The sequence below is a fragment of the Oncorhynchus mykiss genome, chromosome 8 (genome assembly GCF_013265735.2).
Source record: "Oncorhynchus mykiss isolate Arlee chromosome 8, USDA_OmykA_1.1, whole genome shotgun sequence".
NCBI classification, from domain to species: Eukaryota; Metazoa; Chordata; class Actinopteri; order Salmoniformes; family Salmonidae; genus Oncorhynchus; species Oncorhynchus mykiss.
The window spans coordinates 27,432,130-27,453,427 of record NC_048572.1 but is presented as its reverse complement, the minus strand read 5'-3'; the positions used below and the strand labels follow the sequence as shown (position 1 = coordinate 27,453,427).

General features: G+C 42.7%; 1 protein-coding gene across 1 annotated transcript in view; it reads right to left on the bottom strand.

Annotated features, from left to right (window-relative positions):
• Positions 1-21,298, bottom strand: part of nudt14 (nudix (nucleoside diphosphate linked moiety X)-type motif 14) — a 91,971-nt gene that overhangs the window by 30,260 nt on the left and 40,413 nt on the right. The window contains exon 2 of the mRNA XM_036985210.1: positions 2,729-2,772. Coding sequence (XP_036841105.1) covers positions 2,729-2,772 — 44 coding nt within the window. The remainder of the gene's footprint in view (positions 1-2,728; positions 2,773-21,298) is intronic.

The following is a 21,298-nucleotide window of genomic DNA, read 5'->3' as shown; positions in this document are numbered from 1 at the left end:
TCTGGTAGGCTAATTGACATCATTTGAGTCAATTGGAGGTATACCTGTGGATGTGTTTCAAGACCTACCTTAACTACAGTTTACAACTGCACATGGGGACAAAGATCACACTTTTTGGAGAAATGTCCTCTGGTCTGATGAAACAAAAATAGAACTGTTTGGCCATAATGACCATCGTTATGTTTGGAGGAAAAAGGGGGAGGCTTGCAACCCGAAGAACACCATTCCAACCGCACGGTGGTGGCAGCATCATGTTGTGGGGGTGCTTTGCTGCAGGAGGGACTGGTGCACTTCACAAAATAGATGGCATGATGAGGTAGAAAAATGATGTGGCTATATTGAAGCAACATCAAGACAACAGTCATGACGTTAAAGCTTGGTCGCAAATGGGTCTTCCAAATGGACAATGAAACCAAGCATACTTCCAAAGTTGTGACAAAATGGCTTAAGGACAACAAAGTCAAGGTATTGGAGTGGCCATCACAAAGCCCTGATCTCAATCCCATAGAAAATTTGTGGGCAGAACTGAAAAAACGTGTGCGAGCAAGGAGGCCTACAAACCTAACTCAGTTACACCAGCTCTGTCAGGAGGAATGGGCCAAAATTCACCCAACTTATTGTGGGAAGCTTGTGGAAGTCTACCCGAAACATTTGGCCCAAGTTAAACAATTTAAAGGCAACGCTACCAAATTCACTCAATTAGTATGTAAACTTCTGACCCACTGGGAATGTGATGAAAGAAATAAAAGCAGAACAATCTCTAATATTATTCTGACATTTCACATTCTTAAAATAAAGTGGGGATCCTAACCTAATTTTTACTAGGATTAAATGTCAGGAATTGTGAAAAACTGAGTTTAAATGTATTTGGCTAAGGTCTATGTGAAATGTAAACTTCCGACTTCAACTGTAAGTATTGTGATATCATATCCTGATATCCCTGGCAATTCCCAGCCCTAATGAACTATCAAATACCCTTTTCACAATATTGTGCCGAACCAAACTGCACTGGCTCAGCTCTTTTTATTTTTACATTGTCCTTTCTAGCATGGTTCCAGCAACTATGGTAGATAAGTAGGCCTAACCAGGCCAGCACAACAGTACAATTCAGCTTGGCTCAGCTCAGTGTGAAAATAATGAAAGATACTGATTGCTCAATACAAAGCACACCCATATAGATTATCCCATGCAGATAGACATATTCCAAATCTAAACAGATCTATCCATTGTAGGCTATTTGGGGTTTATGAAAGTATGAGACCCACCACCAGCAGCCTCCTATTTTAAGATCCTACCATTTTCCGCTCTCTTTACTCCCTTTCTTTCTATTCCATCCCATCCCTTCTCCTCATAAATTTGGTCCGTTTCCCTGACCTTATTTTCAGAGAGGAAATCTGAAACCTCCACTTTTACCTTCACATCTCCATTGGAACCCACCCAAGTCTTGCCTCCACTTTCAACAAGAATTTCCATACCATTTTTTGAACACTGATTAAAGGTGCAGGCCAATATTTCTCTAATGAGAAACATCCGTTTACCCTTTACAAAAAGGACCATTATGCAAACCAACTCCTAGAGGTTAACCCCATGGTCCTGTCATCGTCCACTCTGGAAATGTCTGCGGAGGCACTTGGACTGAAGGCCAGATTCGGATGTGCCGGGGGGCTTTTTCACTGGCATTTTTCAGTTTACTGCTCTTTTCTCCATCACACCATCCTTTCCAAGTAAAATGAATGATCTCTCAGGGGTTGGTGGGGGGAGATGCAGGAATGAGGGCTTAAACGGCCCATGAAGTACCCCAAGGGCACAATACTACTGCTCTCTGAATAGCAGGTGGGAGCCTGGCGATGTGCTTTGACACCAAGGTGCGATATTACCCTTCCACTCATCGTTCGTCAGGATTTTATAGTCATGGTTCAACAGTGTAATAAGTCCACAAATAAGACCACCTTGTTTCACCCAGAATGTTACTGTATTTTGGCAATTTATAGGGTGGCCATTTTATGAGAAGTGATTGCTTCCTGAAAGGTCAATGACAGACGAGGGAGTCAGGATTTGTCTGACACCGGGACCCTCAAAGGTGATACTTATTTGGTGAATTAAAGCTTCTTCGGTGGGAGAGTAGTTTCTACATTCCTCTGTACTGGTAATGTGGATCACACAGACTTTTTACCCTGCAGTGGGCGGTATTACCATGTGCTTACCATCATCCACTTATTCAGACTGATAAGACTTAAACGAATCAAAGAGCCCCTTTCAGATATGCATAAGTGAATGACAGCATGCGACCAAAGCTGTGGTGATGGGACTGGAGTGACTTTACTCTGATATATAAAAAGTGGTTACAATCGTGTCAACACACCTCAGTTTTTAAATCTCCACGATAAATACCCAGAGCTTATATCGACTGAAGGGAGAAATTGTCAGGATGTTGGCTCTTTCCCAAGCTCATTGAAATGGCATTAATATTGTATTTTTGAGGTTACTAGGTAACATGTCAAAGTGAACGGTATGGGAAGGCATTGGGAAAAGCGACAGAGGGGAGCCATGTGGGAATTTAAAAGTTTTCACTTCTTGACCACTGACCATTAGGGACTCCTTCTCTCAGCTGACAGCGAGGGCGATGAGGTGGTGAAACAATTGAAGAGTGTGAATGTGTGTGTCAAGCTTTGGCACAGAATTTTCTCTTACCAACAATGAAACAGGTCAATGGCAGATAGAAGCTCACCTGTCATGTGTTCGCATGAAGTCCCACGATTTCTTTGTCCCATTCTGTGAACGAAAGAAAAACAGAAAACAACAAATGACATTCACATTCTGAAACCATTGTGCTAGGACTAGCTGTCCTACACGTCGGTGGGCTCGGATGGATATCAAATCATCCGTGACCGCATATAAAAGGCTCTTTTGTAAATCCAGGTGTAGACAAGGGAAAGGAGCTAAACGAATAAAAACAATGGATTCACACAAGACATCGGCCTCCTCTTCAGTGCGTCAAACATAGCTACCACATCAATAAACACACTAGCCTACTCCCACAGAAAACATCTTGACGGACAAACAGAAACCAGCATAGCACCTGCACCAAAAAAGTGCCTATTTACAAAGTCCTTTGGGCTATTGATGAGTCGACTTTGGCGATTGGCTAAGCCAAGACTAATCAGAATTAATTTCCTCTTGCTATCAGTTTCTGGCTTGGACAGAGTGTTAAAGCTTGTTAAATCACTGAAGACATGTCAATCTAGCTACAGTACATACAGGAAGCCGAGACACCAACATATACTGCTAACCGCATCATGGTCATATTAATTTATCATTCTTCCTCCCTCTTGTTTTTGATCAAAACGTGACTTAGGTGGTGGGCGTGACAGGGTGTGTGGCAATGGGCACAGTTGGCCCATCAGCGCAGCTGAATTGGAGCCCCCCCATCTTGGCGGTGTAGAGAATGTTTTACATTTTTAAGCCTATTTCCTGCATTTTTACACATTTCTCCATGGAGCGGAGATAGAAAATGTGCTTTAAAACTGCAAAAATGTGTGATTCTACACTGAACAAAAATAGAAACAACATGCAACAATTTCAAAAAATGTTGTTGAGTCATAAGGAAATCAGTCAATTGAAATAAATTCATTAGGCCCTAATCCATGGATTTCACATGACTGGGCAGGGGTGTGGGCCTGCAATGGGAGGGGGAGGCCAACCACCCACTTGGCACTTGGGAGCCAGGTCCACCAACTGTAGAGCCAGGCCCAGCCAATCAGAATGGGTCTTTCCCCACAAAAAGCCCCTCCGCAAGTGAAAAGGGAGGATGTGGAGGTCCTGGGCTGGCATGGTTACACGCAGTCTGCAGTTGTGAAGCCGTTTGGACATACTGCCAAATGCTATAAAACGTTGCACACGGCTTATGGTAGAGAAATTAACATTCATTCTCTGAACACAGCTCTGGTGGACATTCCTGCAGTCAGCATGCCAATTGCACACTCCCTCAAGACTTGAGACATTAGTGACATTGTTGCCTGACAAAATGGCACATTATAGGGTGGCCTTATAGCGTCACTAGTAGAAGGTGCACCTGTGTAATTTTATTTTTTCACCTTTATTTAACAAGGTAGGCAAGTTGAGAACAAGTTCTCATTTACAATTGCGACCTGGCCAAGATAAAGCAAAGCAGTTCGACACATACGACACAAGAGTTACACATGGAGTAAAACAAACATACAGTGAATAATACAGTATAAACAAGTCTATATACGATGTGAGCAAATGAGGTGAGATAAGGGAGGTAAAGGCAAAAAAGGCCATGGTGGCAAAGTAAATACAATATAGCAAGTAAAACACTGGAATGGTAGATTTGCAATGGAAGAATGTGCAAAGTAGAAATAAAAATAATGGGGTGCAAAGGAGCAAAATAAATTAATTAATTAAATACAGTAGGGAAAGAGGTAGTTGTTTTGGCTAAATTATAGGTGGGCTATGTACAGGTGCAGTAATCTGTGAGCTGCTCTGACAGTTGGTGCTTAAAGCTAGTGAGGGAGATAAGTGTTTCCAGTTTCAGAGATTTTTGTAGTTCGTTCCAGTCATTGGCAGCAGAGAACTGGAAGGAGAGGCGGCCAAAGAAAGAATTGGTTTTGGGGGTGACTAGAGAGATATACCTGCTGGAGCATGTGCTACAGGTGGGAGATGCTATGGTGACCAGCGAGCTGAGATAAGGGGGGACTTTACCTAGCAGGGTCTTGTAGATGACATGGAGCCAGTGGGTTTGGCGACGAGTATGAAGCGAGGGCCAGCCAACGAGAGTGTACAGGTCGCAATGGTGGTTAGTACATGGGGCTTTGGTGACAAAACGGATGGCACTGTAATGATCATGTTCAATCAGCTTCTTGATAAGCCACACCTTTTAGGTGGATGGATTATCTTGACAAAAGGATAAAATGCTCACCAACAGGGATGATAACACATTTGTGCACAACATTTGAGAGAAACACTTTTTGTGCGTATGGAACATTTCTGGGATATTGTATTTCAGCTTATGAAACATGGGACCAGCACTTTACATGTTGCGTCTATATTTTTGTTCAGTGTGCATATTCTGCCATTGAGCTGAGAGAAAATGTTTTAAAGCAAATTTCCTGCAATTCTATGCATTTTGCCATGGCTAATGCTTTGTTATTTTGCTGAAACATAAAATACTGCAAAATTAAATTGTTTTTGGAATTTTAAATTCTCCCCATCTAGCTTTTATTTTGTTGATTGATAGTTCGCAAAGATTATAAAACAAAATAGGTATATTATCTAGTCTACATACTTTATCTGGTTTTAGTAATTTAAAGTTTACACTGAAAGTGTTGTTTTTTTCCATCCCAAAAATGTATATATTTTTTACACTGCTTGGACTTACGAAGGTTAGCCTAAGGATTTCAATCCCTGCCTCTCTCCGCTACAGTTATGTAAACCTCTACGACACACATACACACACACTCCCTTCTTCGGTAAATCTCTGGCATGTTTGATTACTTTGACGCCTGGGGATAGGAATTAAGCAGAGCAGAGCAGCACAAGAGGGGGCATGTAGGAGAACACTACTATAATACTAGGCGGAAGGCATGAGGCTTGTATGTACATAAACGCTATTGTATAGCAACACACACCTAAAAACATACTGCAAAACATTGTCACCTAGCACCGGCTCACAATGAACTGTAGCCTACTATGTGAACTGGCCAACAAAAGGGGCTTACTAGTGGGTGAGTAGGGCAATTAAAACCCCAGCGGAGGGAAGGCTGTGGGCCATCACACCTGCAGACTGACAAAGTGTCTGTGTGCATGTAATTTTTTGTTTCAATAGAAAAATGTATGACATACTGGCTCAGTGGCTTGCGTCATGTCAAATATCTAAAATACTAATAGCAAGACATTGAAACATTGTGATGCTAGTTAAACTCCTCTGTGTAAGAATGGTAGACTGGATAAATAGGGGTTGGGTTGCACGATAAGCATTTTGCCCATATTTGAGCTTAGCAGATGCCCATCCTGCCACACCCATCTCAGACTGGACAGGCCCCAACAGAGAGTAGGAGGGTTGGAGGGAGGAAGAAACCCTTGTTAGCTCAAATGACAGGAGTTTACTAGAACAACTGAAGTAAATGCCAAAGATGCCTCATGTGGGTGTATGCTGGCACTGGATTCAGAACCACCCAGGTTTTTTAAGGCCTTTCCAGTGCCAGCACAGGGCAAAATTAAAGGCCACATTCCTTCCCTATGTTGACTCAGATGACAGGCCATCATCGACTTACCCAGCATCCAAGGGCTCCATGCTACTAGTCCTGCTGTTATGGCGCTATGGCAACCTACTGGACACACTGCTTTTCCTAAGCAAGATTGTTGTTTTATCTATACGATTCTGTTAGATATTGATTATCCATCTACCCACACTCTTCTGCTGTACAGGAAACAAGCCTATGGCTGGCTAGTCAACTCTTCTGCTCCCGAGTGGCGCAGCAGTCTAAGACGCTGCATTTCAGTGCTAGAGGCGTCACTACAGACCCTGGTTAGAGTCCAGGCTGTATCACAACCGGCTCTGATTGGGAGGATTGTAAATTAGAATTTGTTCTTAACTGAATTGCCTATTTAAATAAAGTTACATTTAAAAATAAAAAAAAATGTAAAAACACTTGATGTTCATTTCATCACAAGTTATAAAAATATATCCACAATTTTGATTTTGACAGGACAGGGCCTTTAATGCAAGTCGGGTAACTGACCATGCAATCTGATCTGGTTGGTTGGATGGGTGGATGGATGGTCGATCCAGGCTGGTTTGGTCATTAGGTGATGATTACAGAAGTTAATTCTCGAGACAGAGACAGTTGACAGGCCAACGTCTCACTGAGCCAAACGAAGCTTTGCAATTTCAGAAACTTATCCCCATGTTATGGTTAAACAACTTCGGCAAGACCTAACAAGTCCTTGGTCGTCAACATAAGAGGCTTGATCTGTTAATAAGAAGCTTGCATAATGGCCAATGTGCATCATTAACTGCTGGCTCTAGCGTAAAATGAGAGTGTGGAAAGTGAGTTTGCATACTGCTCCAGCAAACGAAGCGCAGCAAGAGAGGCCATCCGGGTCATGTTTGCTTTAGGGCCCCTTCCGTCATCCCTGATAATGAGTATTTTGGCTCCAAAATGTGGCGGGAATTGCAGTTCGTGCCAGCGAGAAGCACGTCCAAGGGTTATTACCCCAGAGAGCCAACAAATGGCTGAAGACAAACAAACAAAAATAATCTGGCCATCACAACCTTGCGGCGCATTCACAAACCAGGAGCGTGTTAAGGTGAACTAGTGAGGCGTGCTCAATGAGTGGTCAGCCCTCACCTTTCTGAAAATAAAGTCCTAATCAATTTCATGAGGGAAATTAGAAAGCACATTATAGGCCTGTCTTAGATTATACAGTACCAGTCAAAAGTTTGAACACACCTACTCATTCAAGGGTTTCTTAATTTTTTATTATTTTCTACCTTGTAGAATAATAGTGAAGACACCAAAACTATGAAAAAACACATATGGAATCATATAGTAACCAAAAAAAAGTGTTAAACAAATCTAAATATAATATAGATTCTTTAAAGTAGCCACCCTATGCCTTGATGACAGCTTTGCACACTCTTGGCAGTCTCTCAACCAGCTTCATGAGGAAGGAGTTCCCACATATGCTGAGCACTTGTTGGCTGCTTTTCCTTCACTCTGCAATCCAACTCATCCCAAACCAACTTAATTGGGTTGAGGTTGGGTGATTGTGGAGGCCCTGTCATCTGATGCACTCCATCACTCTCCTTGGTCAAATAGCCCTTACACAGCCTGGAGATGTGTTTTGAGTCATTGTCCCGTTGAAAAACAAATGATAGTGGGACTAAGCACAAACCAGATGGGATGGCGTATCGCTGCAGAATGCTAGTTCGCTGCACATGCTAGTTAAGTGTGCCTTGAATTCTAAATAAATCTGACCGTGTCACAAGCAAAGCACCCCCAATCATCACACCTCCTCCTCTATGCTTCACTGAGGGGAACTCCACATGCGGAGATCATCCGTTCAGTTCTTGGAATGTTCCGGACTGACTTACCTTTGTCTCACAATGATGGACTGTCGATTCTCTTCACTTATTTGAGCTGTTCTTGCCATAATATGGACTTAGCCCCGTTTGGTAAAATACTATGTTCTGTATCCTACCCCTACCATGTCACAACACAACTGATTGGCTCAAACATATTAAGGAAAGAAATTCCACAAAATTAACTTTCAACAAGGCACACCTGTTAATTGAAAGGTATTCCAGGTGACTACCTCATTATGCTGGTTGAGAGAATGCCAAGAGTGAGCAAAGCTGTCAAGGCAAAGAGTAGCTACTTTGAAAAAACGTAAAATATACAAATGAGAGCACCTGGGGAATAGGTGTAATGCTGTGGGGCTAAAGGGCCTGGGTTAAACTCTACATCACCAGAGGAACAGAGGAGGAGTAGGATAAGGGTACAGCTAAAGGCTATAAGAACTGGTCGTCTAGTGCGTTGGGAACCGAGAATAAAAGGAGCAGATATCTGGGCGTGGTAGAATAGATTCAGGGCATAATGTACAGACGTGAGTACAGTGGGGATAAACATATGCATTGAGTGACAATGTGAGAGCTTGCATTTCTGGAGACACCAGTTAAGCCAAGTGAGGTCTCCCCAATATATTGTCACCTTTATCGTAAATACGAATAAAATATGTTTCTGAACAGTTGTGCATTAATGTGGATGATACCATGATTACGGATAATCATGAATGCATCGTGAATAATAATGAGTGAGAAAGTGAGACGCACAAATATCATACCCCCCCCCAACAATGCTCACCTCCCCTGTTATTGGTAATGGTGAGAGGTTAGCATGATCTTCATGCATCTGTAACTTTCTCATCATTATTTAAGATTAATTTATGATTATCTGTAATCCACATTGTGTTCAGAAACATATTCTACTCGATTTCATGATAAAAAAAAGGTGACATATTATTTACCATAAATTTATAAATTGGGCACAATATTATCCAAAACACAACCAAAATAAGACCACAAATGCATCCAAGTTTGTAGAGTCACTAGCATTATGTAGTCATTGATTGCATGCTATGGACATGGGATCAAATACCAAACTTTTGACTAAATGTAATACTAAGTGAATTTGTCAAAATACTTCTGACACCTTCAAATACATAAAGTTAATAAAGAGTAAAAAAAACAACAGATATATGTAAACACTCAAATAAAAAAAGGTGACATTCTGTACTTTCGCCTCATAAAACATTTCAACTCAAATCCAAAATGCTGTAGTACAGAGCCAAATTAAAAGATCTAGCTTTACTGTCCAAATAAATACATAGGGGAGTGTACATTTAAGCCTAGGCTATATGAAATAACCAAAGATTAGGCTACCCAAGTAAAATATTTTAATAGGTTCTGGAAATACAGCCTACACACTGCATTTTTGGGCCTGCTGAGAATATAAACTCTGTGGATTGTCGAAATCCCTCGGTGTGCATTGCAATATTGGGAATTTTGCGATAATGATAATATATATTATAAACTGGGTGGTTCGAGGACTGATTGTTGATTAGCTGAAGGGCGTGGAAAATTAGACCGTATACCAGAGGGTATGACAAAACATTTATTTTTACTGTTATAATTATGTTGGTAACCAGTTTATAATAGCAATAAGGCAGCTCTGGAGTTTGTGGTACAGTGCCTTGCGAAACTATTCGACCCCCTTGAACTTTGCGACCTTTTGCCACATTTCAGGCTTCAAACAAAAAAGTTTGAAATATCCAATAAATGTCGTTCCACTTCATGATTGTGTCCCACTTGTTGTTGATTCTTCACAAAAAAATACAGTTTTATATCTTTATGTTTGATGCCTGAAATGTGGCAAAAAGTCGTAAAGTTCAAGGGGGCCGAATACTTTCGTAAGGCACTGTATTTCATAGTTGTAATGTCTTCACTATTATTCTACTATTATTACCGGTACATGATTAACAGCTCAGTGGGGGGTGGACTATGATTTTCCCTCAGATGGCCCATATTCACAATTTTAAAAAATACATTCATTGAAGCTCTGTTACAGGGCATAATTGAGGTTACAGGACCGATAGCGAGAATAAACACTCAGTATCATACAATTTAATTGTTTACTTAAATTAAACTAGGCAAGTCAGTTAAGAACAAATTCTTATTTACAACAACGGCCTACACCAACCAAACCCGGATGATGCTGGGCCAATTGTGCGCCGCCCTATGGGACTCCCAATCACAGCCAGATGTGATGCAGCCTGGATTCGAACCAGGGACTGCAGTGCCATAGACCGCTGTGCCACTCAGAAGCCCCACAATGGACAAGTAAAGTAAACACAAAAGCAAAGTGAAGCAAAGCAGTTGAGTCTTTTGGAAATGTATAATCAGTATAGTTGACTCTAAGAAAGCCAGGCTATCGGGTGTGTGCCCACTTCAAAAGGGATCTACACATATTTTTATAGGTGTGGAAATACATTTTCTCCTGTATGAGACTGGAAAGGGGGAAAGGTTAAAGAGGCACCGTTTCACTACAAGCACGTGCTTGAGTGCATAGTTGTGGAGGTGGGCATGTTTAGATCTGCGGGCCTGTTTGGAAGTGAGAAACTGGGAAATTAAAATGGTGACTGGCCCACATAATGACCTGCCTCAGAGGTCATGGTACAAAGCATGAGCCATCAAAAGCACACTTTTCCAGCTTCTCTACCCAATACAACTGAGCAAATTCTTGCATACACGTGTCCAAACCAATTACAAAGAAGGGGGGGGGGGGGGGGGGGGGGGGGAAACAGGTTTCTGGAGCATCAATGTCAGACTTAGCTTTTACTGTAAATGACAGTAAATACCCCAACCCAAAATCAAGGGGAAATGAGAGTCACGCAGAGAAGCTACAAGTTCAATCAGAACAGACATGCCAAATGCATGAAAAGTGATGACGAGCACTGAAAGTGAAAGCAGGGTAAATCCACCGCCTCTGTACATGCGCCCTGACATGCTTACGGGAAACGCAGGTATTGACACGAGTTCCCGATTCAGTGGAGGCATGTAATTACTGACACAAAATCCTGCAGTGTCAACTAACAGCGCAAGTGTCTGACACGCTTGCTGCAGTTCCTCCCTGGGGCCAAGCCAACTGCACCCTTCTCACTTTCCCTTGGCGAGAGCAAACTACTGATGAGGGAGCCAATGATAGCGCACCTGTCACCATTAAGATTGAATACGCTTTGCACTTGGGGGCTTTGCAAACATTGTAGGTGGGTGATCACGCAACATTTTAGCATCATTTTTGTAGTATACATTTGATTATGATCTTTTAGTAGCCTCACAAGTCCAGGAAAGGAACGAGTCAATTCAAAAGATAGAGAGCTGCCAAAGTGTAGGAAACACCAGGTGAAGCTATTTTAGTACAAGGCATTATGCTTGAGAAATTCAACCATTGATGATGGGGAACACTGCAATGACAATGCCCTACTGATGCATCTTCAAAAGACTCAACAATCATGTAAAATGTGGGAATTAGAATTGTTCTGTAAATGCCCTTCTATGGCAATGATGTGCAAGATGCCGTAAGGCAGCTTGTAGAAGTGGGTTTTCTCAACGACCCTCAGCAAAAGCTATCAAGGCACAGCCAAAGCAATCATCCCTGACCGTACACACTTCCAAGTGTTTGGTGCGCCACGTGCTGTTCAAACTCCTCTCCTTCAGTGCCTCTGAGGGTTTTCTTTGGGGATGAGGGGACAGCTGGCAAGCTGAGAGGGGTGCGAAAGTGGCACTGTGGGAAGGGTCTTGGCTCAACTGCATGGGGCAACCAGTGGAAGTCGCACGGTGCTGGGAGGCAGGGGGAGGGTATCCGGGTATCAAAGAATGAGCCATGGTGACACAATGAGCTCTTTTGAGAGGAGCAATGGGCCTCTAGGAAGATCAAAGGCGACAGAGTCGAGACCTGTGTCAGCTCCAAGACAAATAGGCCAGGTCCATTGGGTGCCTCACACACACACACACACACGCACGACAGCCATGTGTTTGATTCAGTGTAGAAATGAGATACTCTGTCTATTAATAAAAGTGCTTACCTTTGAAATATGTAAGCAGCATGAAAGCAATGAGCCTGTGTCTATACTGCAGTCAGAGAAACCCATCCTACTACAGATTCTAAATGTGCAGTATTGAGGACAACAAAATACAGCTTGGCCTACAGCAAAACTATCTTTGTATTCAGAAACAAAAGAATACAGAGCAGGCATCGTTTTCAGACAATCTTCACCTGCATCAACTCCACATGTTCCCTCTTTTAATGACCGGTCTCAAGGGGAGGAACTGATCTTCCCCTATGAGGGACAACCTGTTTGGGGCCCGCCTGCCTGTCACCCCCCTCCTCTGGTACCCTGTCACTACTCCCAGATGGTGGCGGTCCCTCATTAACAGGGGCCACTTACTGGGGCAGCTTGAATAGCCCTTGGGGACCCCGAGAATCACCGGTGACACAGATTGCAATACAGATCACAGGGAAGAGGGGAGCGCAGGGAAGCTGCAGGAACCTTGAAGTTAATGTGGTCCCCCTGACTCAGGGCACAATAAAGACAGATCTTCGTGTGAATGGGTATTGAAGAGGGGGGGGGGTGAGCCTTGTTCTTTTAGGTGCTTAAAGTCTAATTACCATCGTTCCCCTAGTTTATAGTGCTTCGACCCCGGCAGCTGCCGAAAATTTCAATTGCTGTCACGCTGCCGGGTACAATGGCAGTCTTTAATTCCAACCATGTGCCATTCAATTTCCCAGGATTTAGGCCCCGCTCCTTGCCGGGCTCCCTGCGAGTGACCGTGGGTGTGTCATGTTTTGAAGAGCTTCTGACACCATTCATGTGTATTCTCATAGTGTGCATCAAGTTTCACACTGGCAAAGACTAAACTTAATTGGGGATTCAAGCAAGAGGACACCACAGCCCCTTGTGGCACTCAACCACAAGTAGCCTAATATGGGCAACAGCCTTAGTAACCATCTACATAAAAACTCCCTGCTTCTTATAAATGTCCAGCAAAATTAGAGATGACGACCTGAAAGAGGTTGTCACTTTGGAGCGACTACCTGAAAAATAAAAAAAAACATACACTCCCCTCCATATTCATTTGTACAGTGAAGCCCAAACTTTTAAATTTAGCTCTATACTCTTTTGGATTTGAGATCAAATGTTTTATGGAGGCGACAGTAATGGGGTGCAAAAGAACAAAAAATAATATGGGGATGAGGTAGTTGGGTGTGCTATTTACAGATGGCTGTGTACAGGTACAGTGATCGGTAAGCTGCTCCGACAGCTGATGCTTAAAGTTAGAGAGTGAGATACAAGACTCCAGCTTCAGTGATTTTTGCAATTCGTTCCAGTCATTTGCAGCAGAGAACTGGAAGGAAAGGCGGCAAAAGGAGGTGTTGGCTTTGGGGATGACCAGTGATGACCACCTGCTGGAGTGCGTGCTACGGGTGGGTGCTGCTATGGTGACCAGTGAGCTGAGATAAGGCGGGGCTTTACCTAGCAATGGCTTATAGATGACCTGGAGCCAGTGGGTTTGGCGACGTATATGTAGCGAGGGCCAGCCAACGTGAGCATACAGGTTACAGTGGTGGAAAGTATATGGGGATTGTGACAAAATGGATCGCACTGTGATAGACTGCATCCAAGTTGTTGAGTAGAGTGTTGGAGGCTATTTTGTAAATGACATCGCAGAAGTCGAGGATCGGTAGGATAATCAGTTTTACAAGGGTATTTTTGGCAGCATGAGTGAAGGATGCTTTGAGAAATAGGAAGCCAATTCTAGATTTAATTTTGTATTGGAGATACTTAACCAGTTGCATCTCTAGGGGCGCTATTTCATTTTTGGATAAAAAACATTCCCGTTTTAAGCGCGATATTTTGTCACGAAAAGATGCTCGACTATGCATATTCTTGACAGTTTTGGAAAGAAAACACTCTGAAGTTTCAGAATCTGCAAAGATTTTGTCTGTAAGTGCCCCAGAACTCATTCTACAGGCGAAACCAAGATGATACGTTAAACAGGAAATGAGCAGAATTTCTGAAGCTCTGTTTTCTAATGTCTCCTTATATGGCTGTGAATGCGACAGGAATAAGCTTAGACCTTCTGCCGTTTCCCCAAGATGTCGGCAGCATTGTGACGTATTTGTAGGCATATCATTGGAAGATTGACCATAAGAGACTACATTTTCCAAGTGTCCTCCTGGTGTCCTGCGTCGAAACTGGTGCGTAAAGCCATGTGCAAGTATTTTTCCATTTGATTGAGAGGGGAAACCATGCTTCCATGAACGATATATCATCGAAGAGATATGTGAAAAACACCTTGAGGATTGATTCTAAACAACGTTTGCCATGTTTTCAGTCGATATTATGGAGTTAATTTGGAAAAAAGTTCGCGTTTTGAGGACTGAATTTTCGGGTTTTTTTGGTAGCCAAATGTGATGTACAAAACGGAGCTATTTCTAATACACAAAGAATCTTTTTGGAAAAAGTGAGCATCTGCTATCTAACTGAGAGTCTCCTCATTGAAAACATCTGAAGTTCTTCAAAGGTAAATTATTTTATTTGAAGGCTTATGTTTTTGTTGAAATGTTGCGTGCTGGATGCTAACGCTAAATGCTACGCTAGCTAGCTACTTTTACACAAATGATTGTTTTCCTATGGTTGAGAAGCATATTTTGAAAATCTGAGATGACAGTGTTGTTTACAAAAGGCTAAGCTTGAGAGATGGCATATTTATTTCATTTCATTTGCGATTTTCATAAATAGTTAACGTTGTGTTATGCTAATGAGCTTGCTGATAGATTTACACAATCCTGGATACAGGGGTTTTTTCATAGCTAAACGTGACGCAGAAAACGGAGCGATTTGCCCTAAACAAATAATCTTTCAGGAAAAACTGAACATTTGCGATCTGAGAGTCTCCTCATTGAAAACATCTGAAGTTCTTCAAAGGTAAATGATTTTATTTGAATGCTTTTCTGTTTTTTTGTGTAAATGTTGCCAGCTGAATGCTAATGCTAAATGCTACGCTAAATGCTACGTTAGCCATCAATACTGTTACACAAATGCTTGTTTTGCAATGGTTGAGAAGCATATTTTGAAAATCTGAGATGACAGTGTTGTTAACAAAAGGCTAAGCTTGAGAGCTAGCATATTTATTTCATTTCATTTGCGATTTTCATGAATAGTTAACGTTGCGTTATGGTAATGAGCTTGAGTCTGTATTCACGATCCCGGATCCGGGATGGGGAGATCAGAAAGGTTAATGTGAGTCTGGAAGGAGAGTTTACAGTCTAACCAGACACCTAGGTATTTGCAGTTGTTCACATATTCTAAGTCAGAACCGTCCAGAGTAGTGATGCTAGGCGGGCGGCCAACAATCGGTTGAAGAGCATGCATTTAGTTTTACTAGCATTTAAGAGCAGTTGGAGGCCACGGAAAGAGTGTTGTAAGCATTGAAGCTCATTTGGAGGTTTGTTAACAGTGTCCAAGGAAGGGCCAGATGTATACAAAATGGTGTCATCTGCATAGGAGGTGGATTAGAGTCACCAGCAGCAAGAGCGACATCATTGATATATTCAGAGAAAAGAGTCGAGCCGAGAACTGAACCCTGTGGCACTCCCATTGAGACGGCCAGAGGTCCAGGTAACAGGCCCTCCGTCCAGATAACAGGCCCTCCGTCCAGATAACAGGCCCTCCGTCCAGATAACAGGCCCTCCGTCCAGATAACAGGCCCTCCGTCCAGATAACAGGCCCTCCGTCCAGATAACAGGCCCTCCGTCCAGATAACAGGCCCTCCGTCCAGATAACAGGCCCTCCGTCCAGATAACAGGCCCTCCGTCCAGATAACAGGCCCTCCGTCCAGATAACAGGCCCTCCGTCCAGATAACAGGCCCTCCGTCCAGATAACAGGCCCTCCGTCCAGATAACAGGCCCTCCGTCCAGATAACAGGCCCTCCGTCCAGATAACAGGCCCTCCGTCCAGATAACAGGCCCTCCGTCCAGATAACAGGCCCTCCGTCCAGATAACAGGCCCTCCGTCCAGATAACAGGCCCTCCGTCCAGATAACAGGCCCTCCGATTTGACAAACTGAACTCGCTGAAAAGTAGTTGGTGAACCAGGCGAGGCAGTCACTTGAAAAACCAAGGCTATTGAGTCTGCCGATAAGAATGCTGTGATTGACATAGTCGAAAGCCTTGGCCAGGTCGATAAAAATGGCTGCACAGTACCGTCTTTCATCTATGACAGTTATGATATCGTTTAGGACCTTGAGCGTGGCTGAGGTGCACCCACGGCCAGCTCGGAAACCAGATTGCATAGCAGAGAAGGTACGGTGGGATTCGAAATCGTAGGTGATCTGTTTGTTAACTTGGCTAAAGGTCTGTAACAGTTTGGGTCAGTGTCTCTTCCTTTGGAAAAGGGGATGACCGTGGCAGCTTTCCAATCTTTGGGGATATCAGGCAATACGAAACAGAGGTTGAACAAACTAGCAATAGGGGTTGCAATAATTTCAGCTAATAATTTTAGGAAGATAGGTTCCAGATTGTCTAGCCCAGCTGATTTGTAGGGATCCAGATTTTGCAACTCTTTCAGAACATCAGCTATCTCGATTTTTGTGAAGGAGACATAGGGGGGCTGGGCAAGTTGCTGCGGGGGATGCAGAGCCGTTGGCCAGGGTAGGGGTAGCCAGGTGGAAAGCATGGCCAGCCATAGAAAAATTGATATTGAAATTCTATTTATCAGTGGTGACCGTGTTTCCTAGCCTCAGAGCAGTGGGCAGCTGGGAGGAGGTGCTCTTATTCTCCATGGACTTTACAGTGTCCCAAAACTTTTTGGAATTGGTGCTACAGGATGCAAATTTCTGTTTGAAAAAGCTAGCCTTTGCTTTTCCTAACTGACTGTGTATATTGGTTCCTGACGTCCCTGAAAAGTTGCATATTGCAGGGGCTCTTTGATGCTAATGCAGTAAGCCACAGGATGTTTTTGTGCTGGTCAAGGGCAGTGAAATCTGGAGTGAACCAAGGGCTAGATATGTTCTTAGTTGTTTTATTTTGAATGGGGCATGCTTATTTAAGAGGAGGAAAGCACTGTTGTAGAACAACCAGGCATTCTCTACTGATGGGATGAGGTCAATATCCTTCCAGGAAATCCAGGCCAGATAGATTAGAAAGGCCTGCTCGCTGAAGTGTTTTAGGGAGCGTTTGACAGTGATGAGGGGTGGTCGTTTGACCGCGGGCCCATTACAGATAGGCAATGATCGCTGAGATCCTGGTTGAAGACAGCAGAGGTATATTTAGAGGGCAAGTTGGTCAGGATGATATCTAAGAGGGTGCCCATGTTTACGGATTTAGGGTTGTACCTGGTAGGTTCCTTGATCATTTGTGTGAAATTGAGGGTGGCTAGCTTAGATTGTAGGACGACCGGGGTGCTAAGCATATCCCAGTTTAGGTCACCTAACAGTACGAACTCTGAAGCTAGATGTGGGGCAATTAATTCACATATGGTGTCCAGGGCACAGCTGGGGGCTGAAGGGGGTCTATAACAAGTGGCAACAGTGAGAGACTTATTTCTGGAAAGGTGGATTTTTAAAAGTAGAAGCTTGAACTGTTTGGGCACAGACCTGGATAGTATGACAGAACTCTGCAGTAAATTACAACTCCACCCCCTTTGGCAGTTCTATCCTGACAGAAAATGTTGTAGTTGGGGATGGAAATTTCAGAATGTTTGGTGGCCTTCCTAAGCCAGGATTCAGACACGGCTAGGACATCAGGGTTGGCGGAGTGTGCCAAAACAGTGAATAAAGCATTTAGGGAGGAGGCTTCTGAGGCTTTTAGTTACAGAATTCAACAAATGAGAGCACCTGGGGAATAGGTGTAATAGTGTGGGGCTACAGGGCCTGGGTTAAACTCTACATCACCAGAGGAACAGAGGAGGAGTAGGATAAGGGTACAGCTAAAGGCTATAAGAACTGGTCGTCTAGTGCGTTGGGAACCGAGAATAAAAGGAGCAGATTTCTGGGCGTGGTAGAATAGATTCAGGGCATAATGTACAGACAAGGGTATGGTAGGATGTGAGTACAGTGGGGATAAACATATGCATTGAGTGACAATGTGAGAGCTTGCATTTCTGGAGACACCAGTTAAGCCAAGTGAGGTCTCCCCAATATATTGTCACCTTTATCGTAAATACGAATAGAATATGTTTCTGAACAGTTGTGCATTAATGTGGATGATACCATGATCACGGATAATCATGAATGCATAATAATGAGTGAGAAAGTGAGACGCACAAATATCATACACCCCCCCCCCCCCAACAATGCTCACCTCCCGTTATTGGTAATGGTGAGAGGTTAGCATGATCTTCATGCATCTGTAACTTTCTCAACATTATTTAAGATTAATTTATGATTATCTGTAATCCACATTGTGTTCAGAAACATATTCTACTCGATTTCATGATAAAAAAAAGGTGACATATTATTTACCATAAATTTATAAATTGGGCACAATATTATCCAAAACACAACCAAAATAAGACCACAAATGCATCCAAGTTTGTAGAGTCACTAGCATTATGTAGTCATTGATTGCATGCTATGGACATGGGATCAAATACCAAACTTTTGACTAAATGTAATACTAAGTGAATTTGTCAAAATACTTCTGACACCTTCAAATACATAAAGTTAATAAAGAGTAAAAAAAAAAAAAAAAAAACAGATATGTAAACACTCAAATAAAAAAAGGTGACATTCTGTACTTTCGCCTCATAAAACATTTCAACTCAAATCCAAAATGCTGTAGTACAGAGCCAAATTAAAAGATCTAGCTTTACTGTCCAAATAAATACATAGGGGAGTGTACATTTCAGCCTAGGCTATATGAAATAACCACAGATTAGGCTACCCAAGTAAAATATTTTAATAGGTTCTGGAAATACAGCCTACACACGCATTTTTGGGCCTGCTGAGAATATAAACTCTGTGGATTGTCGAAATCCCTCGGTGTGCATTGCAATATTGGGAATTTTGCGATAATGATAATACATATTATAAACTGGGTGGTTCGAGGACTGATTGTTGATTAGCTGAAGGGCGTGGAAAATTAGACCGTATACCAGAGGGTATGACAAAACATTTATTTTTACTGTTATAATTATGTTGGTAACCAGTTTATAATAGCAATAAGGCAGCTCTGGAGTTTGTGGTACAGTGCCTTGCGAAACTATTCGGCCCCCTTGAACTTTGCGACCTTTTGCCACATTTCAGGCTTCAAACAAAGATATAAAACTGTATTTTTTTGTGAAGAATCAACAAGTGGGACACAATCATGAAGTGGAACGACATTTATTGGATATTTCAAACTTTTTTAACAAATCAAAAACTGAAAAATTGGGCGTGCAAAATTATTCAGCCCCCTTAAGTTAATACTTTGTAGCGCCACCTTTTGCTGCGATTACAGCTGTAAGTCACTTGGGGTGTGTCTCTATCCGTTTTGCACATCGAGAGACTGACATTTTTTCCCATTCCTCCTTGCAAAACAGCGAGCTCAGTGAGGTTGGATGGAGAGCATTTGTGAACAGCAGTTTTCAGTTCTTTCCACAGATTCTCGATTGGATTCAGGTCTGGACTTTGACTTGGCCATTCTAACACCTGGATATGTTTATTTTTGAACCATTCCATTGTAGATTTTGCTTTATGTTTTGGATCATTGTCTTGTTGGAAGACAAATCTCCGTCCCAGTCTCAGGTCTTTTGCAGACTCCATCAGGTTCTTCCAGAATGGTCCCGTATTTGGCTCCATCCATCTTCCCATCAATTTTAACCATCTTCCCTGTCCCTGCTGAAGAAAAGCAGGCCCAAACCATGATGCTGCCAACACCATGTTTGACAGTGGGGATGGTGTGTTCAGGGTGATGAGCTGTGTTGCTTTTACGCCAAACATAACATTTTGCATTGTTGCCAAAAAGTTCAATTTTGGTTTCATCTGACCAGAGCACCTTCTTCCACGTTTGGTGTGTCTCCCAGGTGGCTTGTGGCAAACTTTAAACGACACTTTTTATGGATATCTTTAAGAAATGGCTTTCTTCTTGCCACTCTTCCATAAAGGCCAGATTTGTGCAATATACGACTGATTGTTGTCCTATGGACAGAGTCTCCCACCTCAGCTGTAGATCTCTGCAGTTCATCCAGAGTGATCATGGGCCTCTTGGCTGCATCTCTGATCAGTCTTCTCCTTGTATGAGCTGAAAGTTTAGAGGGACGACCAGGTCTTGGTAGATTTGCAGTGGTCTGATACTCCTTCCATTTCAATATTATCGCTTGCACAGTGCTCCTTGGGATGTTTAAAGCTTGGGAAATCTTTTTGTATCCAAATCCGGCTTTAAACTTCTTCACAACAGTATCTCGAACCTGCCTGGTGTGTTCCTTGTTCTTCATGATGCTCTCTGCGCTTTTGACGGACCTCTGAGACTATCACAGTGCAGGTGCATTTATACGGAGACTTGATTACACACAGGTGGATTGTATTTATCGTCATTAGTCATTTAGGTCAACATTGGATCATTCAGAGATCCTCACTGGGGATCAAGGGGCTGAATCAAGGGGCTGAATAATTTTGCACGCCCAATTTTTCAGTTTTTGATTTGTTAAAAAAGTTTGAAATATCCAATTAATGTCTTTCCACTTCATGATTGTGTCCCACCTGCTGTTGATTCTTCACAAAAAAAATACAGTTTTATATCTTTATGTTTGAAGCCTGAAATGTGGCAAAAGGTCGCAAAGTTCAAGGGGGCCGAATACTTTCGCAAGGCACTGTATTTTGGCCATATAACACATGTCCTCGTGCCTTCTTGCTTAAATATAAAATCGCTCCAGCCAGTCCCTTTAGTTCTTATGGCACAATTATATTAAGGAATTCAGATTGGCATGTTTAATTGGAACACAATTAACAATTAAGCACAGTAGCACCACCTGACAAGAGACGAGAGGGGGTTTCTCAAATAGTCCACAGAGACAATCGGCTGCTTTGTGACGAAGAACTGAGGCGACAAAACAAGCCATAATCACTAATTAAGGAGAGAGCCTCTTAGATTTGTCATTAGCTTCCTTTTTTGTGAGGGAGAGGGGGAAGAGGGAACGGAGTAAAACAGAATAAGTGTTTGTATGTTACAGGGGGAG